This window comes from Melanostigma gelatinosum (genome assembly GCF_949748355.1).
Source record: "Melanostigma gelatinosum genome assembly, chromosome: 17".
Taxonomy (NCBI): domain Eukaryota; kingdom Metazoa; phylum Chordata; class Actinopteri; order Perciformes; family Zoarcidae; genus Melanostigma; species Melanostigma gelatinosum.
The window spans coordinates 13,981,218-14,007,205 of record NC_136650.1 but is presented as its reverse complement, the minus strand read 5'-3'; the positions used below and the strand labels follow the sequence as shown (position 1 = coordinate 14,007,205).

The following is a 25,988-nucleotide window of genomic DNA, read 5'->3' as shown; positions in this document are numbered from 1 at the left end:
TTGTTCAATAAATGTCTGGGCTGTCTTCAGTTCCGTTTACAGACACTTGACAGATGCAGCAGAGTGGCTTAATGAATGTGGAGACCCAAGATTCAGCCAGAAAACCAACGCTCAAATCCTCAAGCATTTATCCAAATCTCTCTAAACAAGGCACTTAATCCCCACCAGCTCTGTTTTGTTCTGACCTTTGACTCTCTGTGGGAGGACAAAGACAAAAACCTTTTACATTAAATCTAAAAAATATAAAATCATATTTAATACTGTAATGCACTTTGGTTGATTCCACTGGGCAGTTATGTTCATAAATAAGGCCAAGTTAAACTACAGGGTAAGTAAAACATTCATAAGCAAGAAATGAACAACCTCTTATAACCATTATATATTTTTGAGCAGCCTCTCTGGATTTTGTGATTGATGTCCACCATCTAGTGGACATTCCTCAACAGTGCATATTATAGTGAGTTCAGACACTTTAACGTTTGCTTATCGCCGACATTTAAACAAATTTGTTTACAATACCTTGACATAATAAAGATAATTTCATAAGTTTTAGTTTGTGAATTTTTTTCTTTCACGATACAATTCACGATTAAAATCTATTGCCACGCTGTGATTTGTACGCGGAACCTTTGTTCGTAGGGGTCGGTTTATCTACTGCTTCATTTAAAGCAACACCACAACTACAGCTTTTAAAATGGCGGCGCCCGTGATTGAAACATGCCATGTAGCTTGTTGTGCAAACAGGACTCCAAATGTTGTTTCTTGGGGTCGTGGCGGGATCATTGCCTTTGGGACATGTACCTCTGTAGCTCTGTACGACCCACAGGTAGTAAAGTCTTCCGAAATTCACCTGTAAAGTTAGCTTTTACTGTCAACTGTCACAGCCAACGATAACCGAGTATCCTGTAGTTGAATACAAATGTCTACCTTCTTGTTCGCTGCCTTAGTAAACATACTATTTGTTTTTTATCCCAGGGAAGGGGAGTTGTTGCTGTGCTGAACGGACACACAGGCAGAGTGAATACAGTCCAGTGGGTTCACAGAGAGGACTGTGGTGAGTGTCACATCTGGATTTATGTGTCTCCGTTTGATTTGCCACCACAACAAATGTACAGCAACGTGTGTTCAAGTAGAAGACAGACTTTTTTTTAAATCAAGACTTACTTTAAAGTTTAATGTGGTCTAAGCACTACAATTGAATCACAATGTGGGTAACGTTTGTCTTCAGCTCATCTTCTTCATTGTTTTAAAACAGTTTGTGTAAAAGCTCCTTTGCTTACATGTTACTCGTGAGCCTTAGTGAATACACACTATAGGGTCTAAAGTGCATGGACACCCGAACAGAAAGCCTTCTCTGTTAGCAAATAGTTGGAAGTACGCTATTCTCTTAAAATACAATTGTTTAATTAAGATAGACCTACATTGTAACTAAGTGACATGAATAACAGCCGCAGTCCGAAGGGGTGCAAAAGATACTTTAGCCATAACGTGTTATCTTTACTTAATAACTGTGGCTTTACTTGATGCGGCAGCTCCAGAGAGGCATCTGGTCTCAGGAGGCTCAGACAATCGGCTCATCGTCTGGGAGGCTCACAATGGAAAGGTAGGTCACCTGTTTCATCAGACGGTGTTTCTATCTGCTGTTTTCTATCTTCTGAAAGGCCCTCTGCTGTTTCCAGTTTGTCCAGTTAGTGGAATGCAAGGGCCACACTGGTCCGGTTTGTGCTGTGGATGCCATCTATGTGGAGGACTCAAGGATCCTGGTGGCCTCCTCAGCATCCGACTCCACAGTCAGACTGTGGCTCTGCAATGAAGACAATGAAGGTAATGGACACGAAAAAACAACTCTCTGGAGTTGTTGTGGTTTGTTGCCATAATAATGTTGGAAATGGTAAAAAATAATAGTTTTTTGAAAAGTAATACTTTGGTTAGGATTGTTTGTTGTTTATTTGGGGGATTCCCAACCGTTCTTTTGCTCGTGACTTTTTAAAATATGAATCAATGTCTACTTGAGACCCATCTTCACAGGATGCATGTCTGTGCGTTGTGAGTAGTTGCATTTATATTGCACCTTTCTAGTCTTCTGTCCACTCAAAGCACTTAACACTTAAATGTCAACATTCACTCATGGACGGGGCCTGCCATGCAAGGTGCAACCTGCCCATCATGATCTAAACTGATGATCATTCACACACACATTTGGTGTTCAGTATCAACCTGCCACAGTGATTTCCTTTCTCAGACAGTTTCATTTGAATACAATTTAGGCATGAAGAGGTGAAACTAAACCGTTTTTGTGCCCAAGTAGACTCCTTTTTAGGGGTTCAGACAAGTAAAGAAACACTGAGGTAAACTATTGGATTCTGTGATTATTTTGGAAGTCTAAATTTGACTTTCTCGACAGGTCAGCTTTGCAAGAACTTCATTTCCACCAGATGCCTTGCACTTTTTTTTTTAATGTAAAACTCAATCCAGAAAGTAACAGACTTACATATTACTTAAAAAATAAACAATTAATTGTATAAATTCCATAAGTAGCCTATCTGCCCTCTAGTGGCTGCTATGGGACATGGCAACATGATCATTTGCCTCACCGCTGCAGAACTGTTGAGCCTTTAGCATCACTTCTATGACATTGTGTCTTTTTTAACATACACTGAAAATAGTCTTATTTTAAATATTTGGTTAGAAAAACAGGTGAAACAATGTTTTTTGACTAAAAATGACAATTTTGTTATTTCCTAAAAACAGTTGACACTATCACCACAGCCGTATTAATTATAATATTGCCTTTAATTTCCTCACAGAGTTAAATATCAGTTATGATACAAGCTGTCATCCTTATCTGCTTCTCTTTGTTGAAAGTTTCTGTCCACCTGTCAGTGCAGATGAACACTGATGCTGCGCGACAGTCATGGAAACTGTGTGTGTGTGTGTGTGTGTGTGTGTGTGTGTGTGTGTGTGTGTGTGTATGCGGGGAGTAACCGTGGGGTGGATTACCAGATACAAATACTATAACTATGTTGTGCTGAATTGTGACTGCTTGAGAGGCCCTTGGCCTCTACACATACGGGGAAGGCAAAATAAATATTTTGTGTAAAATGCAATTTTTGTATCTATTCAGACAAAAAACCCCAAACTATGTTTTACAGTTGTGTAGCAATTTTACTCGTAGAGCATCGGAAAGTTTAATTCCTTGTGCATGTGTGTTCCTCAGCTGAGTGCCTCCATACCTTATCATTTGGCAGCAGTTTCATGATGGATGTCTCTCTGGCACTGTTGCCAGGCAGCAGAGGTAAGCCTAAGCTGCTACTACGTAGACATCCTTTAACTTGTGCGCCACGTACACTCGTGTACACACACGCACGCACGCACGCACGCACGCACGCACGCGCGCGCGCAGACACAGACACAGACATTTTTCCTCTCATGTAATCCATCTAAATTTGCACCACTGCTTTAGTGCCCGTAACCGAATGTCATATTCAAAATGCAGCCCGCGTTTGAAGTGTCTCGTGTCAATTGGCCTTTCTGTCTTGCATGCCATTTGCCTGTTTGATGCTGTGCTCCATCCTTCCCTTCCACCTCGCTCCTGTTTCATAAAACATTGGCTTTGATTTAAATGTATGCAATGTGAGTGTGAGTGTGTGTGTGTGTGTGTGTGTGTGTGTGTGTGCGCTTGTGCTTACATAACTGTCTGAAACCCCAACCTTCTTTTCTCACAGTTCCCATACTGGCCTGTGGGGGCGATGACTCTCGGGTGCATCTGTATGTGCAGTCTAACGGAGAGGTGAGCTCTGACTGATACTCTGTCAGGGGGCAGATCATTCATGTTCCAACACTTTAAGTTGAATTACTGAAGTATGAGAGCAACATCTGAACTTTTTAAATGATCTACAGCAGCTCCATAAAGCCATGTCACTGCAAGGGCATGAAGACTGGATCCGTGGAGTGGCCTGGGTATCTCGAGGTGAGCGCTACTGTTTGAAGTAATGGCAGCGTGGCTCTGACTTGACTCAAAGTCAGATATACTTACAACGTGTGTGTGTGTGTGTGTGTGTGTGTGTGTGTGTGTGTGTGTGTGTGTGTGTGTGTGTGTGTGTGTGTGTGTGTGTGTGTGTGTGTGTGTGTGTGTGTGTGTGTGTGTGTGTTAAACATTAATTTCATTTTTTAAGTTCTAGAAAGAGGTAGTACCTTCTATGTTTTTACTTCTACCAACTCCTTTGCTTACATGTAATATTTATTTATTTAGAATTTGTTGTACATATTAATTGTTCTTTTTATTGTATTTTTGTTTTCTTATTTGTTACATGTTAAAAACCAACCCATCCAATCTAAACGTATTGTTGAGGATGTTTTCATATGTTCTGCATGCATGTAACAGCTAGAGAGCAAAACCACCGTTTTCTTATTAAGATGAATAAAACATTTAGTAAAATCAAAACTAATCACAGCCTTTAAACCACGTATCTTGAGTCCGGCATCACCACTAGTGGCCTATTCACAGCACTGTGATAGCACATGGCAATGCGTGGATCCAATCCAAGCTATACTAATTGTACAACCCTCTTCAAGGGCTCTTCATTACTGCACTGTTCTGACTGTGTAAAAAGCTGTTTCATCTCCTTAACCAGCTCTCTCCACCAGTGTCTCCTTCCCACTCAGTCTATGACCTACCGGTACTCCACGCTACGAGCTACGAGCCAGCGCAGAGACAGAGAGATGTTTGTATGAAATATCCCCATAGGAATGACAAAAGCCCTCTCGCTGCTCTGATAGTAGTTACATAAATCATGCTTTTGTTTTATGACTTGGCAGATGGCAAATTGCAGCACTAGAGGTCCAGTATATTATAGCTGTTAAACACTGGCATTCAGTGCATGATGCTATTTTCTGTTTTTGTCTTTCTGGCTTTGTCATATTTTCTAAATCACTATTTTCTTCCCATTAATCTTAGTAGTAGAATAAAAGAAGCACGAGTATAAAATCAGCTGGTCACATGCTATACTTTTAAATCTGACTTTTTTGGGAGAACAGTTCAGCCTTCTCATGCAAGATGCATTTTATAAGACAAAATCAAAAAGATTACTTTTATGAGCGCCACGGGTCATGAAGATGTTTTTTCAATCGCGTGTCCGTATCAGGGCTTTATGTTCCTCATCACCATCAAACAGGCAGCTAATGTCTATTTTTAAAAACACATGGATTTTATTACGGTAGTTATTATTGGTGATCGAACGTCTTTAGTAAAGTGCAAATCATTTAGTTTCCATCAAAACAAAGTTTAACTAAAATGATGTTAAATGTGTTAGAATTAGAATATAATAAGATGCACGTTCAGCAGCGCGCATTTCTTAATCCTTCAGTGAAACGAAACATGTCGACTGTGGCTGTAACTCCAATGATTCGTTCTGCATGGGCGTTTCCTTCAGTCCACCAACAGATCTGAAGTCACACTTTTATCATTCGTACTGTAACCAAAACACTGAAAATGTTGTTTACATGTATCGCGTTGGCTGTAAACCCAGAGAGTGTGTGTGTGTGTGTGTGTGTGTGTGTGTGTGTGTGTGTGTGTGTGTGTGTGTGTGTGTGTGTGTGTGTGTGTGTGTGTGTGTGTGTGTGTGTGTGTGTGTGTGTGTGTGTGTGTGTGTGTGTGTGTGTGGGGAAAGAGAGCTTACCGGTGTCTCAGCGTACACTGCTGTCTCCCTCTACTACGCGTCAGTGAGCAGTGACTTAAACCCTTTACTGACAGTGATTAACATGTTTAATATGCGCTGGCTCAGCAGGAAAAAGTTACCTCTGAGTCTCCAACTGCTGCTTCAAAAACGCATCTGGTGACCGCTCCTGGTTATGCGACTCCGTTTCATGAAGCCTTATGTCAGACACCGAATCTCAGGCAACACCATCAGATCTGATACTTTATTTAATGGGTCATTTCTAATGTCACGACTATCCCAAACAATGTTTCATAGAAAAAGTCGGACAGGCTCAAGAAAGTCGCCAATGCAAGTAGTTTTGTCAGAGTTTCAAGCTAGTAGCAAAGCCATCATTGTGATCATCAACGTCATGGCATCATGATCGACAAACAGTTCAGGCCTTCCTCCTACCTCTCCCAGCATTAGGTGGTGTTCTTAATATGTCTGTTTATCTTGGCAGAGGCAATTCTGGGCCAGTGGCCATTGGACTAAACCTTAAACGCATAATGTGACAGACGGAAGCACTCGGAGATAGTGGCTTGAGCTTTGTTTATGTTTGGCTCCTGCTGTCTTACTGGCCATGACACAGTCGGCAGCACTCTGTAATAATGCCTTGATAACAGTTCTAACAAAGGATTGACGACAACAGGAGCTTATAGACGAGCAACGTGAGGCTCATTAAAAACCAGAAAACAAAACCTGGTATTCTTGAATCCAAGTCAGAACAGTTGTTTGTCAGGCTCAGTTCTAAACTGTCCATAATGGCTCAATTATGCAACGCATGCCTTATGCAACAGTAATACTAATATTTGATAACGACACACCTTTTTATCAAAGCAAGTAAATAGCCCAAAGGCAATTATGATAACCTAATTGATCGAATATTTTTAAGAGTTGATAGAAAATGTCTTTCAGCCAGGAAGGTTTTCATGTTCTCTCTCTGACTCGTTCAGGTGGGGAGCTGTTATTAGCCAGCTGTTCCCAGGACTGCCTCATCAGAGTGTGGAGGCTGTGTGCCAAGTCTGGGACAGACGCCCACGTAGAGGACGATCACGCCGTCATCAAAATGAAAGAGGACGTTTTTGAAGTGAAGGAGAGAGGTGAGCGGGCCGTACAGGCTTGATACATGAAAAGGTTGCTAATCAGCCAAATTAATAGACAAGCTTTTTGATGGTGTAATGGCACATGGTGGGTACCCACCTCCGTAAAGAACAAAGTGTCTGTTCATGTGTCGCTCGACTTTGATTTTTCATGGCACATTTAGAATTGCATATAGCAGGCCACAAAACATGTAAAGCTGCCCTTCATTTGGTCTCTCTGTGTTTCTGCTCCAGACGCTTCCTCAGTGTTTGCTGTGTCTCTTGAGACAGTGCTGGCAGGCCATGAGAACTGGGTCTATGGAGTCCACTGGCAGCCTCCTCTCTACAAAGGTACCTTGATTTTAAAAAACGGAAGGGATCGGTTATTACTCACGAAAGTTTTAGATGATTGGCGGTAGGTTCCTGGAAAAGCTCTTAGTGGTGTCTAAAAGTGAGTCAAACTTTCAGAATCTGACACAGTTGCCTCACAGACCTTTCAATAATTGGTTCTGTTTTTACAGCCTGTCAAATTAAATGGACATGCTTGCATGCTAAGCTGAGATAAAGTGTTTCTCTCCCCTTGTCTTACAATGCTGTTTCTCACAAAAGGCAGAAAAGGAGAAAAGTTATTGTCTTAATTACCACTCAGGTAAAAACGGCTGATGGATGTGCTAAATCTTCTCTTTAAACTCTGGTTCCCTTAAAAGCTCATTACATGTTGCCTACCGAATGAGATATGTCTGGTAATTTGTACTGATTTATCCGGTCCTCTGTCCTTCCCTTATCTGTCTGATTAATTGCAATTTAACCGAACTATAGTTTTACAATACTGTACTACATAAACTTTACATAAACAAATGTGAAGGCCTTGTTTGTGGGTGGGTGTTCTGATTTAAGTAGCTCTTTGTTTTATGTTATTTGCTTTTCTTTCTTGTTATTTTCTCCTTTACTACTGTAAACTGAGTAACGCGTGCACAAAAAATGAAAATACTTGCTCTTTGATTTCTATGTCATATGGTGCATTCTCATCAATAAAGTATATATTAAAAGAAAAAAAAAAGAAAAAATGCTCATTACATCAAGACCACTTCACACCCATCCCAGCTTTTGTGTGCATCACACATCGTAATGTTTAGGGGGGGGGGGGGGGGGGGAGGCACGGGAGAGCCAGAACCAGGACTGCTTGGGGCAGATGGTCAGATCCTGCTGCAGTCGAGTGACAGGTCATTGACAGTGTACTGTATGCTCCTCCTGTATGGGTTTTTCCAGTGTCTCTGTCTCCCCCTGCAGGTGGTGAGCTGCAACAGCCCCTCGGTCTGCTCTCAGCCTCCATGGACAAAACCATGATCTTCTGGGCTCCTGAGGAGGGATCCGGAGTCTGGGTTGAACAGGTGATTGTTGGTTTGAGCACAAGGAGGGTGTGTGCAGATACACAGAGCCTAAACACACACACACACATATACACATGGTATCAGTTACTCTGTGCAGGGAACACAGGGTTTGCACACACCAATTTCCGACTCTATTTCTGCTAGCTTCCTTTTTCAGCAGCTCTTGACATGATCCAGGAGCTTGAGCCCTCCCCTAGTATTTTCTCTCCTGCTGTCAGCGCCCCCTGCATCAGTTTGCACTCTCCCTGACATTGAGGTGTCAGGAATGGAAGTGATAGACCGTGATGAAGAGCTGCCAAGCCTGTGAGTTTAGACAAGCCAAGATCGATCTCCCCCGTCTTCCCTTTGTCACTCACTCAAACTGAACCCCCTCTTTTAAGGCCCATTCCCCAACACATCCGACGTGGGATGGAGAGGCTTCTGGGAGACATGCCATAGCCTCTGCCTGCACCGCCTTAGTCATTCTTTTTTTTTTTTTTTTACTCCATGATCTGTCTTTCACGTTCATTCCTCACTGTCGTTTTCTGTCCTCTACCTCGTCTTTTTCTCCACCACTTGCCTCCCTTTCTCTCCTCCTGTCTAGTCTGCCTCTCACACATTATCTATCTGCCGCCTAGCTTTCGCTCCCCTCTACCTCATCTCTCTGAGCTACCGACAGCTGCTGTTGTGCCAGAATGAGGCTAAATTTAACACAAGTGCGCATAGCGAAGAAAAAGCTGTTTTCTACCCATCTGCCCGACAGTTTTTTCCAAATGCAATTTGCTAATTCCCAGGTGGTTCAGGAGTACCTCAGATTACCTTTCCACGTACCTGACAAAAACACAGAAACAATAGGTGATCATGGGCAGACGTGCAAAAATACAGACATGCTCCCACATGCAGTATGTATCCCACAGTGTGTGCTCACCTCGCCATAGCAGGCACCTTGAGTGTGATCGTATATGAGAGTGACGAGAAATGTTCCACATTTGATCAGTTACATTTTCTGCCCCTTTTGATCTCATCACTCTGATCCACAACTGAGAGCAACAAAGACCACAGAAGAGAGCAACCGGGAAAGTTCTGATTCTCCTCCTCTGACAAAGGGGCAATGATTAGGGCCTGAAGCCAGCGCCGATTCTCCTCATAAATTTCTTCTCAGTATTATTCGACAAAGGTGGTCAGTGGAAGTGAAAAGCAGCAGTGAGAGTTTGAAATCACATCTGGTGTGGCCAATTTTCCTCCAAAGCTCAGGCTTTTGTTCTTGATTCCAAAAATAATATAAACCCCCCCGACCCGAGATATCCTTTGTTGAATCTGGAAGTGCAGTTCTCTCCTTTCTTTTTAGCTCCTGCCAACCTGTGCTTTTGATTTTTCCTCAAACGAGAGAGCCAAACCCTTTGAACTGACAGGTTCCCTACCTACAAAGGACGCTTAACCTCTTAAGCACACACACACACACACACACACACACACACACACACACACACACACACACACACACACACGTGCACGCGCTCTGATTGAATTAAACTGTATTTTGCATTTTGATTCTGTCTGTTCCAGTGTTTTCCATAATCTGATTTGGCCTCACAGGTTTTAACTGTGGGACATTGAAGTTATTGGCAGAGCAGATTCCACAGCGGTAACTGACCAGCCATGTGTGTCTTAATTAGCCAATTTTTACAAAGAAGTGCTCCACTTCTTCACACTGATTAGAGTAATTGGTGAGATTTAATGGAGAGCAGGGTTAGCAGTGGGGTGGCCAGGGTCCACCGCTGCGTAAAGCACATCTTACTAATGAGACACGGTGGTAATTAACATCTCAGACTGACCACAGCGGGCCGCTACGAGGCCTGGGGGGGGATTGTCAGTTTGTGTGGGTGTGTTTGTGTGTATGAGAGAGAACCTATTTTCAGACCTTGGCTTGTGTACTTTCCACACGTTACACTTGGCCTCATGGCAGATCGAGACGCCACTAAAACCAAAATGAGTTCATATTTTTTAATTAGGTGGCTGTCTAACGCCACGCTTAACACCAGACTGAAAAGTGCCCAACATCACTGATGGGTGTGGTTAGCAGAATCAACATACAAAATGTTACACAATCAATGAATGACACTATTGGGTATAATGTGAAATGTGTCGCTCATAGTGACAAAAGAACAGTGAATGTTTACTTCACTCTGCAGGACCCCTCAGCTCGCCAGCTTTTAGCTCATTGTTTTAATTTTGGGGCTCGGGAACTTTACTTCAGTCAGCTTCGCCCTCCATCAGTCTCTCTGCTCCGTTTGATGAGGAGCCAACTTCATGTTTTGAAGTGGAGGCTTCACCTCGAGGTGATTTGGACCTGGTTCAGGAAGTGGATTTGTTCCTCAACCAATGCAACACCCACATCCCACTATGGTTCTCCCTTATGGTGCAAGTTGATCCACACCTCGGGGTGGACACATTTGCGCTCGTGCCATGGCCAAGATAGCTGCCTTAAGCCTTTCCACTGCTCTGTCTCGTCCCTCCCCTGTTGGAGAGAGTGGAGCAGTTGTTGGTCATGCTGGTAGCCCCAGGTCGCCCCTCGGCGCCGTGGCATGCATTAATGACTCGGATGGCGGCGGCCCAGCCGTGGACCATCGCCCAGGTCAGGGTGTCTCTGTCTCAGGAGGTTGGTGCGATAGGTGCGTTGCCCACTCTGGGCCAAACTCTCCAGGCTTGGCTTGTTCGAGAGGCTGCAGGAGTGGGACCATTGCCTTGTTACAGGTCAAAGTGGTTGGGGTTCCAACACGGGTGCAAGAATAGGAGGCTGGATCCCCTGTCCTTCTCAGTTTGTTATATTCTCTCCTTTTTTTTGCGGTGTTTGGTAGGCAGAGGCCTTTCTCATGCCACTGTTAAAGTACACCAGCAGCCGTTTCTCCCTCGCTTTGGCGACAGACCGGTCTTTGCCCACCCTCTTGTGAAGAGGTCCTTGCAGGTGTTCAGGACACAACGCGCGACTCCTCCCCACAGTGGAAACTGCCTTTGGTGCGTGAGGCCTTGGTGAAGGATCCCTTTCAGCCTCTGACTCCACTCTTGAGAGCATTGTCGTTCAAGACACCTTTGCTGCTTGCGCTGACCTCGGCTAAAAGAATGTGTGAACTAACTGCCCTGTCGGTGCAATCCAGTTGCTTGGTGCTTCGTGGGGCTACTCACCAAGACCCAAATCCACAGAACTCTGAGGGGCAGCCAACCTGGGAAAACAAATCGAACATCAACTTGATTGTCGAGACTTGAAATGTCAGAGAACCACTGACTTAGGGACCCTGTCGCTTGCTGAAGATGCTGTAGGATAGCAGACAGCAGTTCGTGCTTCCTTATATACTTTGGGGTCCACACGTATTTGGGTAGGCACCTCCTGATTGGTCGGCTACGTTTTTCAGTGGGCGAACGCATGCTCGTGATTGGAGGAGAATGTTACCTGTAGAGTCCAGTAGACTGCTCCAGCTGTGCCCATTTCTTTGTTATGAATTGAATATTTTTGGCTTTTGGACTGCTCGTTGAACAAAATGAGGAAACTGTTGTCGACTGAGACAAATCAAAAGATGAACAGATAATGAAGTAATTATCTTAGTTGCAGTCCTTACTTTATGTTGTGCATCTTAACATCAAGAGTAATTGACGGGAATAGACCTCGGCCTCTCAACGCTTCGGTCAGTTTTTCAGCCTGAAAAGTTGATTAGAAAACCTGCACTCCACACTGTAGGGGTTTCCCCAGCTTGACTCGGCTCATTCAGCACCCATCACCCTCTTTCTCTCCTTCAAAGAATGATATATGCCTTCCCTTCTTTTCTGTCCTTGTTCTGTTCCTCCCCCATACCCCCGCTGGCCAGTGATAAGGCACGCTGTGCATCCATATTGTTCCCTCACTCGTAAACAAGACAGATGACGGCTTTTTGCCTCCGTGAGTTTTTGCATGATTTACGGGAGGCTCTTGTGTGCAGAATTCTAAAATCAATCTGCTTAATGTTGCGTCTTGTTCTCTCTCAATCTCGGCGTCTATGTTTATACCTGGCTGTCCCTCTCGCCTCCCTGCCCGCCTCTCACTGGACGGCTGGAGGATCGTGCCATTCCAAGGGAAGGCGTGTCTTTATTGCTGCCCATTAGTTCCGCTGTGTTTCAGCCTGCAGACGGGCGTTATTGTGAAGGTCATTGATGACCGACGGAAGGTCCAAATGACTGAGGACATCACTTTTCCGCCTCGTATAATAGACACGGCGAAGATATGTCCGTGCCCTGCTGGTGTGTTTGTGTGAACCCTTTCAACATGTCTGTTTAACATGTAGTTGGTGCAAATACGTTCTTGTTTGTTTCTCCTGCAGTCTGCCTCGGGTCACTGCTGCGGCATAGCATGCTCTCACTCCACCTACCCGCCTCGAGAAGAGATAACCGGCTACACTGTGCATCTATTGGAGTCATTTAAGTGTGAATTTAGCACTTCTCATATTTCCTCACAGCCAATGTCCATATCATTTTAGGCACAAGCTAATTAAAGATGGAGGAGATATGTGCTGCTAAGGGAGCAGTGTAGCGCTCTCCGGGGTTGGTTCTGCTGCTATCGATTTGAATAGATCTCCCCTTTGGGCCCAGTTTACCTTTCAAGGCCTCGGGGCCCAGATACAGCTTTTAATTGTTTGAATTCCTCAGTGAGAAGTTGGCCTGGTCAGCAGAATGCTCTCAAACAGCTTATCTTTGACTGGTTCGGTGTTGAAGGATGAACTCATCAGAGTGAGTACGGTAGTTAGGAATGAAGATTTCTAACATTAATATACATGAATATATATATATATATATATATATATATATATGTCTGTACTCTTACTCTCTCTCACTGTCCCTTTATACTTCCGTGATGAAGCACTTTGTCTCTTGAACAAGCCGGCTGTAGGTACAGATATTGACAGCTCGTGGTTGGAACATCTCTATTGCTTAAATAAGAATTCCTGAGGATTAATTTCTACATTGTTTCAAGTTATTTCTGTCTGGTTCCATAATCCTGCATTGAATCCTACCGATTATGCAACAGGATGAGATATTAACCGATTTAATCCCGTCGGTTTTAAACGTCTTGTTTCTCTATTTCTGTATGTAATTTCTGTTCTCTATGGATATTAATGTCAATGACAGGATGAATGAATACAGATTGTAATTCAGTTTTTACATTTTTAGAACTAATCGCAAGCTTTTCATTTCACAGTATGGCTGAATCCTCCGTTTAATGCACCTTTTTATTTCATTTATTTTTGCGAAACAACTTCAAAAGAACTAAATGTGAGTTACAATGACCTCAGACAGACTTTCTTCTGTCCGTGCTGTTTGTAACTGCACTTGAATCAAAATGGGCCGTCTACCCCAGGTAGAGATCAATCCAGAATTGTCTTGACACACAAAAGCAAGGTCTGAGATTAGACAGCTGGCCAGAATCCTAAAAGAGTGATTTCAATTTTCTTGCATTTTTCTGAGCCAAGCCAGTGATTTGGGGTGTTTTCAAACTGGGTTGTTGTTTTCAGTAGAAGCTCAGACCCTACTGTCTATATATGATCTGCCCTATGAGCATGACGCAGGGGTCACAAGCTCTCACTCAAATCCAATTTATTTAAATCCCTCTGGGTTCTCGGGCGTTGACATCTTTCATGATTATTTGCTTTGCGTGATACGCTGCACTGCAATTGCTTTCACTTTGTAGACAAATGTATTTTGTTAGAAAGACACAACAGTTTATTCAGCTCTAATAAGTCCCATTTTGCATCATTTCTCATTTGACTTGTCATCTTAATTAGCTGTTTTTTTCCCACCATCGTGGGGCATCATCATTAATAGCCTCTTAGAGGAAGCCGGAGAACAGATTTTAAAACGTTCTCCCTCACTCTGCTTCTTTTCTATCAATCTAGCCCGTAGCTTTACACAAAACTCAAGTGTTTGAGAACCAGGCTGTATATGCTAAAATATACTGCATGTCAGAATATCATATCGGACTAAAGGAGGCTAAATTCATAATTCTCAGAAATAGCATAAATAACCTAATTTATGCTGCTGATGTTTCTCCATATGTGCAGTGAATGCACCTCCTGTGTCCTTCATCTTTGTCAGTGACTCTGACCCAGAAACCAGATGTTCTTCAGCCACCTGGTGTCCGATACGAGTGTGTTGAAAAGGCAGACGAGTTAATGCTTCTGATCAGTAATGATCGCCCTCATCACGGGTTTTTCTTTTCTTTCCCACCAGGTGCGTGTAGGGGAGGTTGGCGGCAACACTCTGGGTTTCTACGGCTGCCAGATGAGTCCGGATGGCTCCATGATCGTGGCTCACGCTTTTCATGGAGCACTACATCTGTGGTGCAAAGAAAAGGACAAAGAGGTGAGCCTCAGTTACTCTTAAATGTTCAAATCAATATAATGCCAGTAGTTTTAAAGTTTGCACAAGAAATCTTTCCATGAAGCACTGGAATTCTAAGTCTGTTGGATTCAATGGCAGTGCATTGCTACAAAGCTACTCTGTGTGAGAGACAGTGATTCGTGTAATTAGTCTCTTGTCTGCCACTAAATTTGACTGGCTTCACATGTGTCTTACTCGGGTGTCCCTGGGAAAGAGTGGGAGCCTGAAGAAATGAAAGCATTTCAATTACGCCGGCTCGGAATGTGAATTTAAACTTCAGCGCAAACGTGAAGGTGTTGATGACTAATTCAGAGGTTTCAAAGGAAATCGACTTCACAGACGGCAACACCTGAATTATCATCGCCCACTCTCCAATGCCAATCATATTAGTTATTGAAGTGATGTGTATGTAGAGGGACATTTAAATAGGAAATCAGGGGTTTGAAAACTGATCATTGCAATGATGTCTGACCAGGGGCGATGGAGGCCTGGGGTTGTGATATCGGGTCACTTTAATGCAGTCCAGGACCTGAGCTGGGATCCTGATGGTGAGTTCATCCTCAGTGTGGGCTCAGACCAGACCACCAGACTCTTTACTCCATGGAGGAACCAAGATGCCAAACAGGTAAAGAGTCATCTGTAACATGTAGATGTGGGAGAAGAATTGCAAAGCTGATTGTAGCTCAAAATTAGTGAGAGTATTTTTAAATGTTGTAAGTGCATAGTTAGCATGTGTGTAGGTTAAACGCTACCACGCCACATTTCTTTATTCATGAGACAAATATAAAAGACAGTTTTCACACACCTGGCGTCAGCATGTCGACTTAAAGGCTTAGGCTTCTCCATTTCTTCTTCTGCTCTCCAGGCTGTGAGCAATAGTTACTTAGTATGCATCTCTCCTCTCAACACCGGCCCTTTCTATTAACCTTTCTGGGATATAGTCTGCACCGGATATATATTCTACTTGTCGAGTTTGCTCAAATATGTTAAGGAAATGTTCCTGATTGAATTTAGTAGGTTGTGACTTAATAATAAAGAGTTTATTAGAAGTGATTTATTTTCGAGGGAAGGAATCATGACTTGAGATACAGGGATTGATTGGTCGCAAAAAGAGTACTTCAGAAAACCCTTCGCCCACTTGTTTCTTCACCTCGGGTTTATCCAGATGAAATAGTTAGAAATGGGGTAAAACGTGCCAGTTTGGCATCCGGCTCAGGTAGAAACATAATGAAGTTTCCAGCCTTCATTACGATCTTGACGATGCCACTTCATGCTGGTGTTATTGCACTGGAGCCTTCAATCTTCTCCTGAAACAACACTTCTGCATCTTAAGCTGGAAATGTTTCATTTGAACAAGAGAATCAATGTTTGTATTTGGCTACAAACTCCTTGATGTAGGGTCAAGAAACGCAGTTCCACAACGTCTGAGATCTATTGAAACACTTCCCCTGGCAGCCACGTGCAGCTGGTTGGAATCCTCAAGCCAGAGCTACATCTTTATAATGTCTTTTTGTGTCCCTTTCGCTCTGCAGGTAACCTGGCATGAAATCTCACGGCCACAGATCCATGGATACGACATGCAGTGTCTGGCAATGGTCGGAAGGTTTCAGTTTGTGTCGGGAGCTGACGAGAAGGTGCTGCGAGTGTTTCAAGCGCCTCGTAATTTCGTGGAGAATTTTGCTAACATCTCTGGGACGGCAAGAGAAAAGCTGTTGGCATCTAGTGTGAGTGCCAAATTAAATGACTGTCTATTCTGATATTTTCAAGTATTTTTTTTATTACATGAGTAGATATAGTCAAGTGATTAAGTCCATCACCTTTAGAGCCCTCTGTTCAAAGAGCAGGTCAAACTTTCTTTGTGGTCTCACTTTGTTTTCCAACGTTAAGATTTGCTGAGGAGACGGCCCACCTAGTTGTGTGTGTGTGTGTGTGTGTGTGTGTGTGTGTGTGTGTGTGTGTGTGTGTGTGTGTGTGTGTGTGTGTGTGTGTGTGTGTGTGTGTGTGTGTGTGTGTGTGTGTGTGTGTGTGTGTGTGTGTGTGTGTGTGTGTCCATTCATTTATCTGCTCATTGCCAGGACTCTGCCAACCTTCCAGAAGGAGCCAGCACACCTGCCTTGGGTCTGTCCAACAAGGCTGTATTTCACGGTAAAATACTTGCTCAGTGTTTCAGCGCTCGGGGGTTTGGGCCCAAGTTTTATTTGATCATCAATTTTCATGAGCTCCAAACAGCAGTTTGAGACAGCAGTGTCATATTAAATTGAGGGTTTGTTTAGTAGTTTTGTTCATTTTATGTCATGTATTCAAATCGTCAAATTAATTTACAGATATGTCGTTTAAATTTACAGGTGACCTTGCCCCAAAAACCAATGAAAAGGAGGGGCAGTTCAACAGTGCATCTGATCAATACCAGGAGTCTTACTTTCACCCGCTCATCATGACTGGTACTGTAAACCTGCAAAAACAACACTTTCAAGTATTTTTCCAACATAACATGGTAATTTCTAAGATTTAAAACCTCCCCGATGAATAATTTAAGAGCCAAAATGCATCTCTGTCCCCTCCACAGCATGAATCATAGTCCTCATTGTTATCCACTCAATAGCCTCGGTACACATTTAAGAGTTCCAGTCTGCCCGTCGCTAAATGTTCTTATAAGAAACAATTATGCACGGCCAGACGGACAGCAAGTCATTACGGCTCTCACCATGCTGTACTCCCACAGCGCCTGAGGTCTGCTGGATGCTGGTGGTATTACAGCCAGAGAGGGGATGAGAGGAAAAGGGTAGTGGGTGAGGAAGAGGAGGCGTCAGGAAAAGGGGATGTGAGTAAAAGCAAAGACAAGAAAATTGGAGGTTGTTATTAAAAAATGGAATCAAATCTAGGATCAAATGTATGGGTTTGGGAATGAAAATGCCATTGAGATGATGTGACAGAGGAAGACGAGTATAAGAAACAAAAGCAAAATTGAGAAACTAGTTGCAGCGAAGGGACAGATGGGAAATGGATGAGAGTCAAATTAAGAGAACGTAGCGTGGCACTTTAAAACCCCCGGGCCAGAGGGTTTCAAGAGCTGTCATCAGCATGATTGAAGCCACTCCTTCATCTGCAATGCTAATTAGAAAGCAGGCTTATGTGATTGCAAAGTTTATGTATCGATCGATAACCCCGGGCTATGTAGGGAGCAAAGTGCGGAGACTGTTGTTCACAATGCATTTTCACTCCTTCCGCAGGCAAGGAGACAAATGAATAATTAGGCAAAATGGGAAGCCGATGACCAACAAGAGAAACACAAGCAGTGTCCTCTCAATTACATGCAACGCGAACGCAGGACGGGCTTGTGCAGAGCATGCAGTGTGAAGCAGAAGCTTGGCACCGGGCTATATAAGCCAACAGCCGTTAAGAATCAGAGATAAAGCTGCAGTTGTTTTGAAATAGCGGAACGTTTCAGGGTTGAGGATTTCATGCAAGCTAAATGCTGAAAGAGGCTGGATGTGAAATGTGAGAGAACATTGTCTCCAGGCAAACAATCGGGTTTTCAGTCTTCCATGTAGTTTTTAGTTCACTTTTTCTGTCTCTCTTTTTGTCCCCTTTTAATTTGTAAGCCTATCACACACGCACGCACACACACGCACATATTCAGGTTTATATCTGTCGCGCTTTGGGTCAAAAGAACAATGATTTAAAAGAGGCAAATTATAATAGCCACTTGGGTGTAATCCTCATTTAGTCAATTGGAAACTTGTTGTATTTGAATTTTAAAACGGCTCAGTTTTCAGGGCCTTGCAAATGACAGTTATGTAACGATCTTAAAGTTAACTGTGTGTGTGTGTGTGTGTAGAGCCCCCACCAGAGGATCATCTTCTCCAGAACACACTGTGGCCTGAGGTCCAGAAACTGTGAGTATCTGAATGTCTCTGTGCTAACAGCGTTCCCCAAACCCTCTCCGCTTGTCTTTAGTTTAATTTACCTACTGGCACAAACAATATCCTGAGACCTGAGACATGACACAATAACAATCCCTACTACTTTTTTATTTTTATATACCTACTTTCTCCATAAAGACACCAGAGTTTCCATATTACTCTTAATAAAGCAACATTTTGGAATTTAGTTTTGTTTTTTGCCCAAAGGGTTTATTGTAACTGAAAGGGATGAACTTCCCAAAGCCCCTGTTTATCTCCCTCCTTCATCAGCCAACCAGCGTCTTGTCATCCCATGAGCCCCTTCTTCAGGCTGAATATATTGCCTCCATTTGTGGCCAATGTTAAATCCATTTACTTGTCAATCTGCCATAAACATGACGTATGCCGGGGCCGTTTGTTCGAGGTATGTGTGTGTTGAAAAGCATTTTCTACCCGTCGGCTTCACCCCTTTGAATCATTTAGTGCATAATAAAAACATGAAAATGAGTAAGTGCCCGAATTATTTTTGTGGCATAAATAATACTCTTGTGTCGTGGCCAAATTGCTGCAGCGTTTGAAAGCTTCGTGGTCGGGGAGGACTTTCTCTCCGTTGCAGGCTATGATTTCACTTTGTTGACTCGTCGGCATTTTACAACGAGCAGGTGATGGTCGGCAAGCGAAAACTAATTAGGCTGCGATTGATTAGCCGGAGCATCATCATTGTTCATCTCTGTCAGCGGGAGAAGGACCAGTCATTGCAGATCAGCATTTTAATTTCACACTCTGTCTGCTTATTTACCTGTCAGCAGGCAGCGATGGCTTGAGCCTGGAAGCTTGTCGGGGGAAGAGAATAATTAATTTACTGTCAGTCTGGGAGCGCTTTCTTTGTTGTTGTCCCTCCCCCTTCACCCGTCTCTCTTTCAGATCCCGTCTGTGCTTCCACATATTCAGTACAGCTGTTAGCTTGTATGATTGTGCTCCTCTGTCTCCTACAGGTACGGCCACGGCTTTGAGATGTTCTGTCTTGCTTCAGACAGCGCCAGGGCGGTGGTGGCATCTGCATGCAAGGTCGGTGTGATAAATGTTGAGGCCAGAGACCACAAATCCCCCAACCCCCCTTCAGCAGAGAGCATCACGACACCCTGCACACTCATATTCTCTCACACACACACACAGCAGGCTTAGATGGTGCTGTTAGTCAGGTATTGATAGGAACTACCTTGTCCTTACCTTGAGTGCAGACAAATGCACAGTTGTTAGCCATCACAGATGTGTTTTTGTCTTCCTGTGGCATACGATCTCTCCGCCTCACTTTGACTCTCTACCTCACCCACCTTCTCACTTTGCATTCCTCTCCTTTTGCTCTTCCCTTCATCACCTGTTTCTTCCAACTGTCCTGCTTTCTTTCCTCTGCACCGCCTTTCCTTTATTCCCCCCCCCTCAATTATGTTCCCTTTTCATTTTTTTTCTCTCCAATAAGCAAGCGAGCAAACACACTTTCTCTCGTATTTTTCAAAACAGAAGTGCCCTGCAGGAGGAAAAGGCAGAAGGGGAGAAAAGCATATAACATAAGGAGAAATGAGTGCACAAAGTAAAAGGCAAAGAAAACTAATTTGAGTTTCTTAAAGTATTTTTTCTTTGTAGATGAATTAATTAAAATCCGTCTTTTCCAGGCATCTAAAGCCGAGCATGCGGCCGTTCTGCTGTGGAGTACAGCTACATGGCGCCAGCTGCAGACGCTGCCGTACCACACCCTCACCGTCACCCAGATGGCCTTCTCCCCTGATGCACAACTCCTATTGGCTGTTTCCCGGGACCGCACCTGGTCTTTATGGAGACGGAACCTTCCCACACCTGAACGTCCAGGTGAGAAGGAGCACGGTGTCACTAATTAGGGGGTCCGCCTTAAAGGAATGAATGTGTTTAGCAGTCGCAGCTCAGGATGAGTTAATAGTTCTTCGTGGGGCTTTTTCAAATACATTTAGCTTGATTACAAACGTGTTTGAATAAATTACAAGACGATGAGACAATATTGGAGCCTCACTGGCAGACAACACCAATAAGACAAATTAATTAAAATAAGGTAAACCCACTGGGTAGATTTGTTCCAAGTCAAGCTGGCCTTATTAGAAGGACTCTCCTAATTAATACTGTGAAGAGACAAACAAGTGATTCATTGACTGAAAGTAGTCCAAAAGGAGCTAATAAAGGAAGATTATTTATTAAATTAAACTGTTTTCAATGCATTTTTGTGGAAATTTAGCGCAATTTGAATTTCAGGAACTTCCCCCTATGACGAATTCATATCTTTATTGCACGTAATACTTTGGATAGTAGGTGCAGCAAAGCTATGAGATAAAGAAGGAAACTATCAACGTTGTAAATGCATTTCTAGAGCTGTGCAACCCTTGTTTGAAGAATAAGAACAATCACAATAGGCGTGTAGTGGCTTGTTCCTTTGAAAACATCAATCTCAAAGCCTCCTTTTGTAGGATTACTCATTCAATCTGTTTTGCTTGAGCTTCGACCTCTTTCAGTTTACGCTCAGTGGCGGTTACGTTAATGGTTGGGGGAACAGAATTGTTTCTGTCAGCATCCACATGGCCTTCGAAAGTCAATCCTCTCAAGCCAAACCACAGAGAGTCCCGTAGAACTCTATTTCTCATATTATAGCCTCCTGTTTGCATGTGATTTCAACATAAAATACCCCAAATAACCTCATAGTCATTGTCTGCACATGTCAATATGGTGCAAAATCCCCCTATTATATCATTTCTCTGATGTACTTCTTCCACCTACATGCTGCTGCTCCAGTTTCCATTTCAACCATTTTCTTATAATACAATACATTTTTTAATCCCCTTTTAATATATTGTCAAGATATCTTATTGTTTGATTTAAATTCAACAGGTTGATAAGAGATGTCACAAAGAATACAATTCATCTTTTTGGAAATTGAAACCACATTTTTACCACCATTTTTCTACAAGTGGGATCTGTGCATCCCCACTTTCCACTCGCGTCCTGCAGGGCCCCTGCTGTAAATAAGACTGTAGAGTTTGTTTATATGAGAAAATCTCTGCACCTTGACTCGGACAAATAACCCAATCCTGCATCCAAGGTGAGCAGAACACGACGTTTAAGCCCAGAGGATTACCTCCTACCTGCACCTGGTAACACATCTTGCAGCTCTTTTGGCTGCTCGGGAAGGTTTTAATGGGCACCGACCGAGGCTAAGCAGTGCTGCACTTTCCTGTGTGCCTGTATAGTGGACTGCACAGAGGCAGGGGTGGTGTTTGTGAGAGCGGAAGGGAGGGATTGGAGGATAGGGGTCTCCGTCTGTTCTGGTTGGCTGCTGAATCACTCAAGGTGTCTGTCTCACAGTCTCACAGACCCGACCAGGGAAGGTTGAACAAAGTTATAGCTGATGTAACAAACTGACTCCCTCCATTCTCACCTCTTCTGTGTCTCTTCTTTTCCTCTCACCTGTTTTGTCTAAATACGTCGTCCTTCCTTCTTCTGACTCCTCCCTTTCCTCTCCCTCGACGGTCAAGTACCCAGACGTTTTCATTAAGGCGACACTGTTAAACTTCCTCCTTCACCTTTCTGTACAGCTGTTTGTGTAGTCTTTTTATGTGCTGCTTTCTTATGTGTTTTTGTGTGTTGTGTCTTGACTGAATGCTTTGTCCGTCTCCATCTCTGTGAGGTCGGACTAAACAGCCTATCCTGCCCGCCGTGGTCCTCAAATGAGTGTTAATGGACGAACACCCGTGTGTCCCAAACAACACACCTACAAATATGTGTGTATTGTGTGGTGGGAGTGTTATGAGCACATAGACGCAACATGGTGGTTAAATCAGACTTTTGTGGCAACACTGAGGTTGTGCGGCTGTGTGTACTTGTCCCTTCGGTTATGTGTGTGTCTGTATGAGTGCCAGTGGAGAGCAGCAGAAGAGGCGGCTGTGCCACCAGCATACAGACAAGCTCTCTGGGGGGGAAAAACAATCGGGGGGCCTGAAATGACTTATGCTGGTGAAATAAACAGCAGCAAGGTCATAAAACTGACTGAAGTGAAGGGCTGGAATGAGGTTTCCTGTCTTGGTTATTTGTTGCTCGGGACAGCCTTTGTTGCTCCACAGTAGTGAGGTAGGGATCTAGACATGATGATGTCATGCTACAATATTCATCACACAAAGTTTGACGACCAGCTCATCGGTCATCGAAAAGGAAGTGTCAGAGAAATGTGACAACAGATGAGTGGTGTTGGGATTGATGATCGCATTTTGAGTGTGACTTGTTTGTTCGTGTCCGTGCAGAGCCTCGGTTCTCGCTGTATGCACATACAGGGAAGGACACGGCCGTACACAGCCGAATCATCTGGTCATGTGACTGGAGCCCAGACAGTAAATACTTTGTGACATCCAGTCGGGACAAGAAGGTAAGTCTCTCCTTTTTAAGGTGACGGTTGCAGATTGAGGTAGTAATGTAATGAATGCTTTTTTGTAGCGAGCATTGATTTTCGTGCGTGTGTGTGTGTGTGTGTGTGTGTGTCCAGGTGATAGTGTGGGGGCCGTGCATATTAGAGGACTCTGGAGACTCTGTACTTCCAACTGAGATTAAACCATGTTCTTCCATCTTGGATGTGGGAGATTCTGCTACTGCTGTGGCTTTCTGCCCCGTTCTCTGCTCTGATAACAGGTACACACACGCACGCACGCACGCACGCACACACGCACACACACACACACAGGCAGATTGTGTGTTTTTTATTTATTATGTTTTGGGGTTTTACTATTCTTGTGAATGCAATATCTCAGGAGCTCCTGGAGGGAATTTCTTACATTTTGGCACAAAAATGTATTTGGATTTGAGGATGAACTCATTAGTATTTTGTTGTCAAAGGCTATAATTCTATGAACATAACTCTTTTTATGACTATTTCATACAAAAATTGTATGTGTATGACATACTGTAGACTGCTGACTTTGTATGAATTATTTATGATATAAAATAATGTCATAACGTCAAACTGTTGTCCTCCTAGTGGTTGGCGTTCACCAAAAATGTGTCTTCATACATGATTGTAGGTGCTGTGGTTCAAAAGTGAATTTGTCAAGATAACGCCAGCGGCCATTTTGGATTTGGCCCACTGGCAAAAACTCCCTGGAGGGACCTGACGATAATTATTTTATAAAAGGTCCACAGAAGTCAAATCATTTATGAAAACATCTTGGCCAGAGAATCGTCACAGAATTGAGGTTTTGGACGATACTTTCTGAACCGACTATTTTGAACGGACAAGAATGGAAACTGCAACTTGACTTTTACTTGTATTTCATTTGATATATGTTTTGGTCCCTTCCACAGCTACCTGCTTGCAGTGGGCCTGGAGGCCGGCAGCATCTTGCTGTACAGGTGGAGCGCTGGCCAGGAGCCTGCTGGAGGACACGACTGGAGCAGCTGTGGCGAAACGGTCATTTCGTATCCTTACAACACAAACAAAGTTCATCTGAAGCACATGCCACTTTGAAAGGCCTCCAATGGCTCCTGGTAGTAGATATTTACTGTACATTGGGTCACAGTAACAGTAGTGTGGCTTCAGTTTGATGGCAGAAGCTCTCTGTTATGTACTATTAAAGGGAAGCAGCAGGCAGCTTGATTTGAATGGCTACGTGTCTTTTAGCTGGGCAGCAGCTGGGGGGGGGGGTTGCATCGCTGGTACTTTAGGCGTGCGGTGTTTCCCACGTGGATGTGTGAGTCATCTTCTGTAGAGCTCAGGAAGTGAATTTTAAGGCAGGTATCTTGTATTTCTGTATTAGAAGGCCTCTGTTCCTCAAGCTGCAGTGCTGCTCACAACCGTACTTTTGTTGCTCACAAGTTTGAGTTTGTCTTTCTATGTGTTTGAGAAGGGCAGACATTGCAGTATGATTGTGAAGGTATTGCTCTGTCATCCAGGGTATTCCGTTGTTTCCCTTCATCACATGTACTCTTGCAGACAGAGCCACGCTTTGACGGTCAAGAGGCTCCGCTGGAGGCCCAGGCCCGGCCGAGTAGGTCACGAGAACAACAACCCGGATGGACAGACTGACGTTGAGGAGGAGAACTCCTGGGTCCAGCTTGCCAGCGCCAGCGCCGACCACTCTGTCAAAATCTTCAACATCAACAAACGGGCTCTTTAGCACCCACAACAGTGACACTACTATGTCTCTCGCGCAGAGAGACACTTGGACTGAGGGCCACAGGCCTGACTGTGGCACAAAAGCCACAGCTGCTTGCTGGCAAGCCATTCAATCCCCGTGACAGCGAGTTAAGTCATGGGTCAGTCGCAGGACAAACCCACGGCACACGTGCCCTGCAGTCTGTCGGCACACAGCTGAACAGATTTGATGGGTGGAAGCAAGATGGTGAAAACACCATGACCCTCGGTGGTATGTTGCCACTTCAAAGTGTTTTAGATTCAGAGAAGACAACACAGCTGGATATATATATACACAGATCGCATATTTAGACTAGTTATCCAAGTTACCATTTATACGGTGAAATGGGTGCTTTCAGTGACCAATCGAAGAAGTTCATCACACAGATAGATTGTTTGTATTTGTTTCATGTCAAATTAATAAAAAATAATGTGTATATCCAAAATTGAAAGAGTCTTTGGTCTCAGTTAAGTTCTAGTGATTGTAAAATCACAAAACTCTTAAATACAAGATGGTATAAGATCTCAAAACATTCATGGTGTGTAGCAGAGCCATTACTAAAGGGCTGCATATGGTACCTTTTGTATTTTATGTTAGTTTCAACCATTCTGCAAGTCATGGTGCTGTATTTCAGATTGGGTCTTCCAGTTACACCAACAACATGGAACTTAAATGTGTGCCAAAAATATCAATATTTTCATTTTTTATCATGTTATCTTACTAACCTTGTTCAACCCCCATTTTAGGAACTACATGAATTTGAAAACTATGCAGTTGGCAGTAAGAAATTGTCGGCAGTAAGTTGTAGTTAAGAAAATAAAACGTATAGTTTGTTCCAGGCAGGACTTTAAACTTTGCAGTAGATGAAGATCAATCAATGCAGGACTGTCCAGTTATTGAACGCAGCAGCTTAAATGGATTAAGGTACACCTGCTTTTGGAGACTGAGCCGAATTCTGAAGGACTGAGGAAGACGATGCCTTCGATTTACTCTGGGCTCAGCTGAGTGTGCCATCATTATATGTCGGCCATAAATGTACCTGCAGGAGATTGTAACCACTGGCCATAACTCTCTCTAATCACGTTCTCCTGGTATGTATGGAGACATCGGTCAACCCACGCCGCACACGCTCCTCCCAGAAATGGGAGTTTTTCAAATGGTGAAATGAGGTCTTGGGACAATATGGCCATATATCGAGGGATTTTTCACATATAAAACATAATGTAATTATTATCGGTGATATTTCAATTTAAACATGAACAATCATCTTGCTTGAGATTGTCATCAACACATGTGTGAGGAGCTCACTCAGCAGACTAGCATACTAATACATAGAACATAT

The 25,988-nt window shown here is 43.5% G+C and overlaps 1 protein-coding gene across 1 annotated transcript; it reads left to right on the top strand.

Annotated features, from left to right (window-relative positions):
• Nucleotides 1–693: 693 nt before the first annotated feature.
• elp2 (elongator acetyltransferase complex subunit 2) lies at nucleotides 694–25,026 on the top strand. Its single transcript, XM_079287664.1, has 22 exons — nucleotides 694–826; nucleotides 976–1,054; nucleotides 1,533–1,603; nucleotides 1,680–1,824; nucleotides 3,218–3,295; nucleotides 3,726–3,790; nucleotides 3,901–3,970; nucleotides 6,650–6,796; nucleotides 7,031–7,126; nucleotides 8,066–8,166; nucleotides 14,398–14,529; nucleotides 15,023–15,172; nucleotides 16,080–16,271; nucleotides 16,623–16,692; nucleotides 16,893–16,988; nucleotides 18,386–18,443; nucleotides 19,445–19,517; nucleotides 20,123–20,315; nucleotides 22,766–22,887; nucleotides 23,005–23,147; nucleotides 23,817–23,930; nucleotides 24,445–25,026. The coding sequence occupies exons 1-22, from the start codon at nucleotides 695–697 to the stop codon at nucleotides 24,626–24,628; spliced, it is 2,511 nt and encodes an 836-aa protein (XP_079143790.1). The 5' UTR covers nucleotide 694; the 3' UTR covers nucleotides 24,629–25,026.
• Nucleotides 25,027–25,988: the final 962 nt, after the last annotated feature.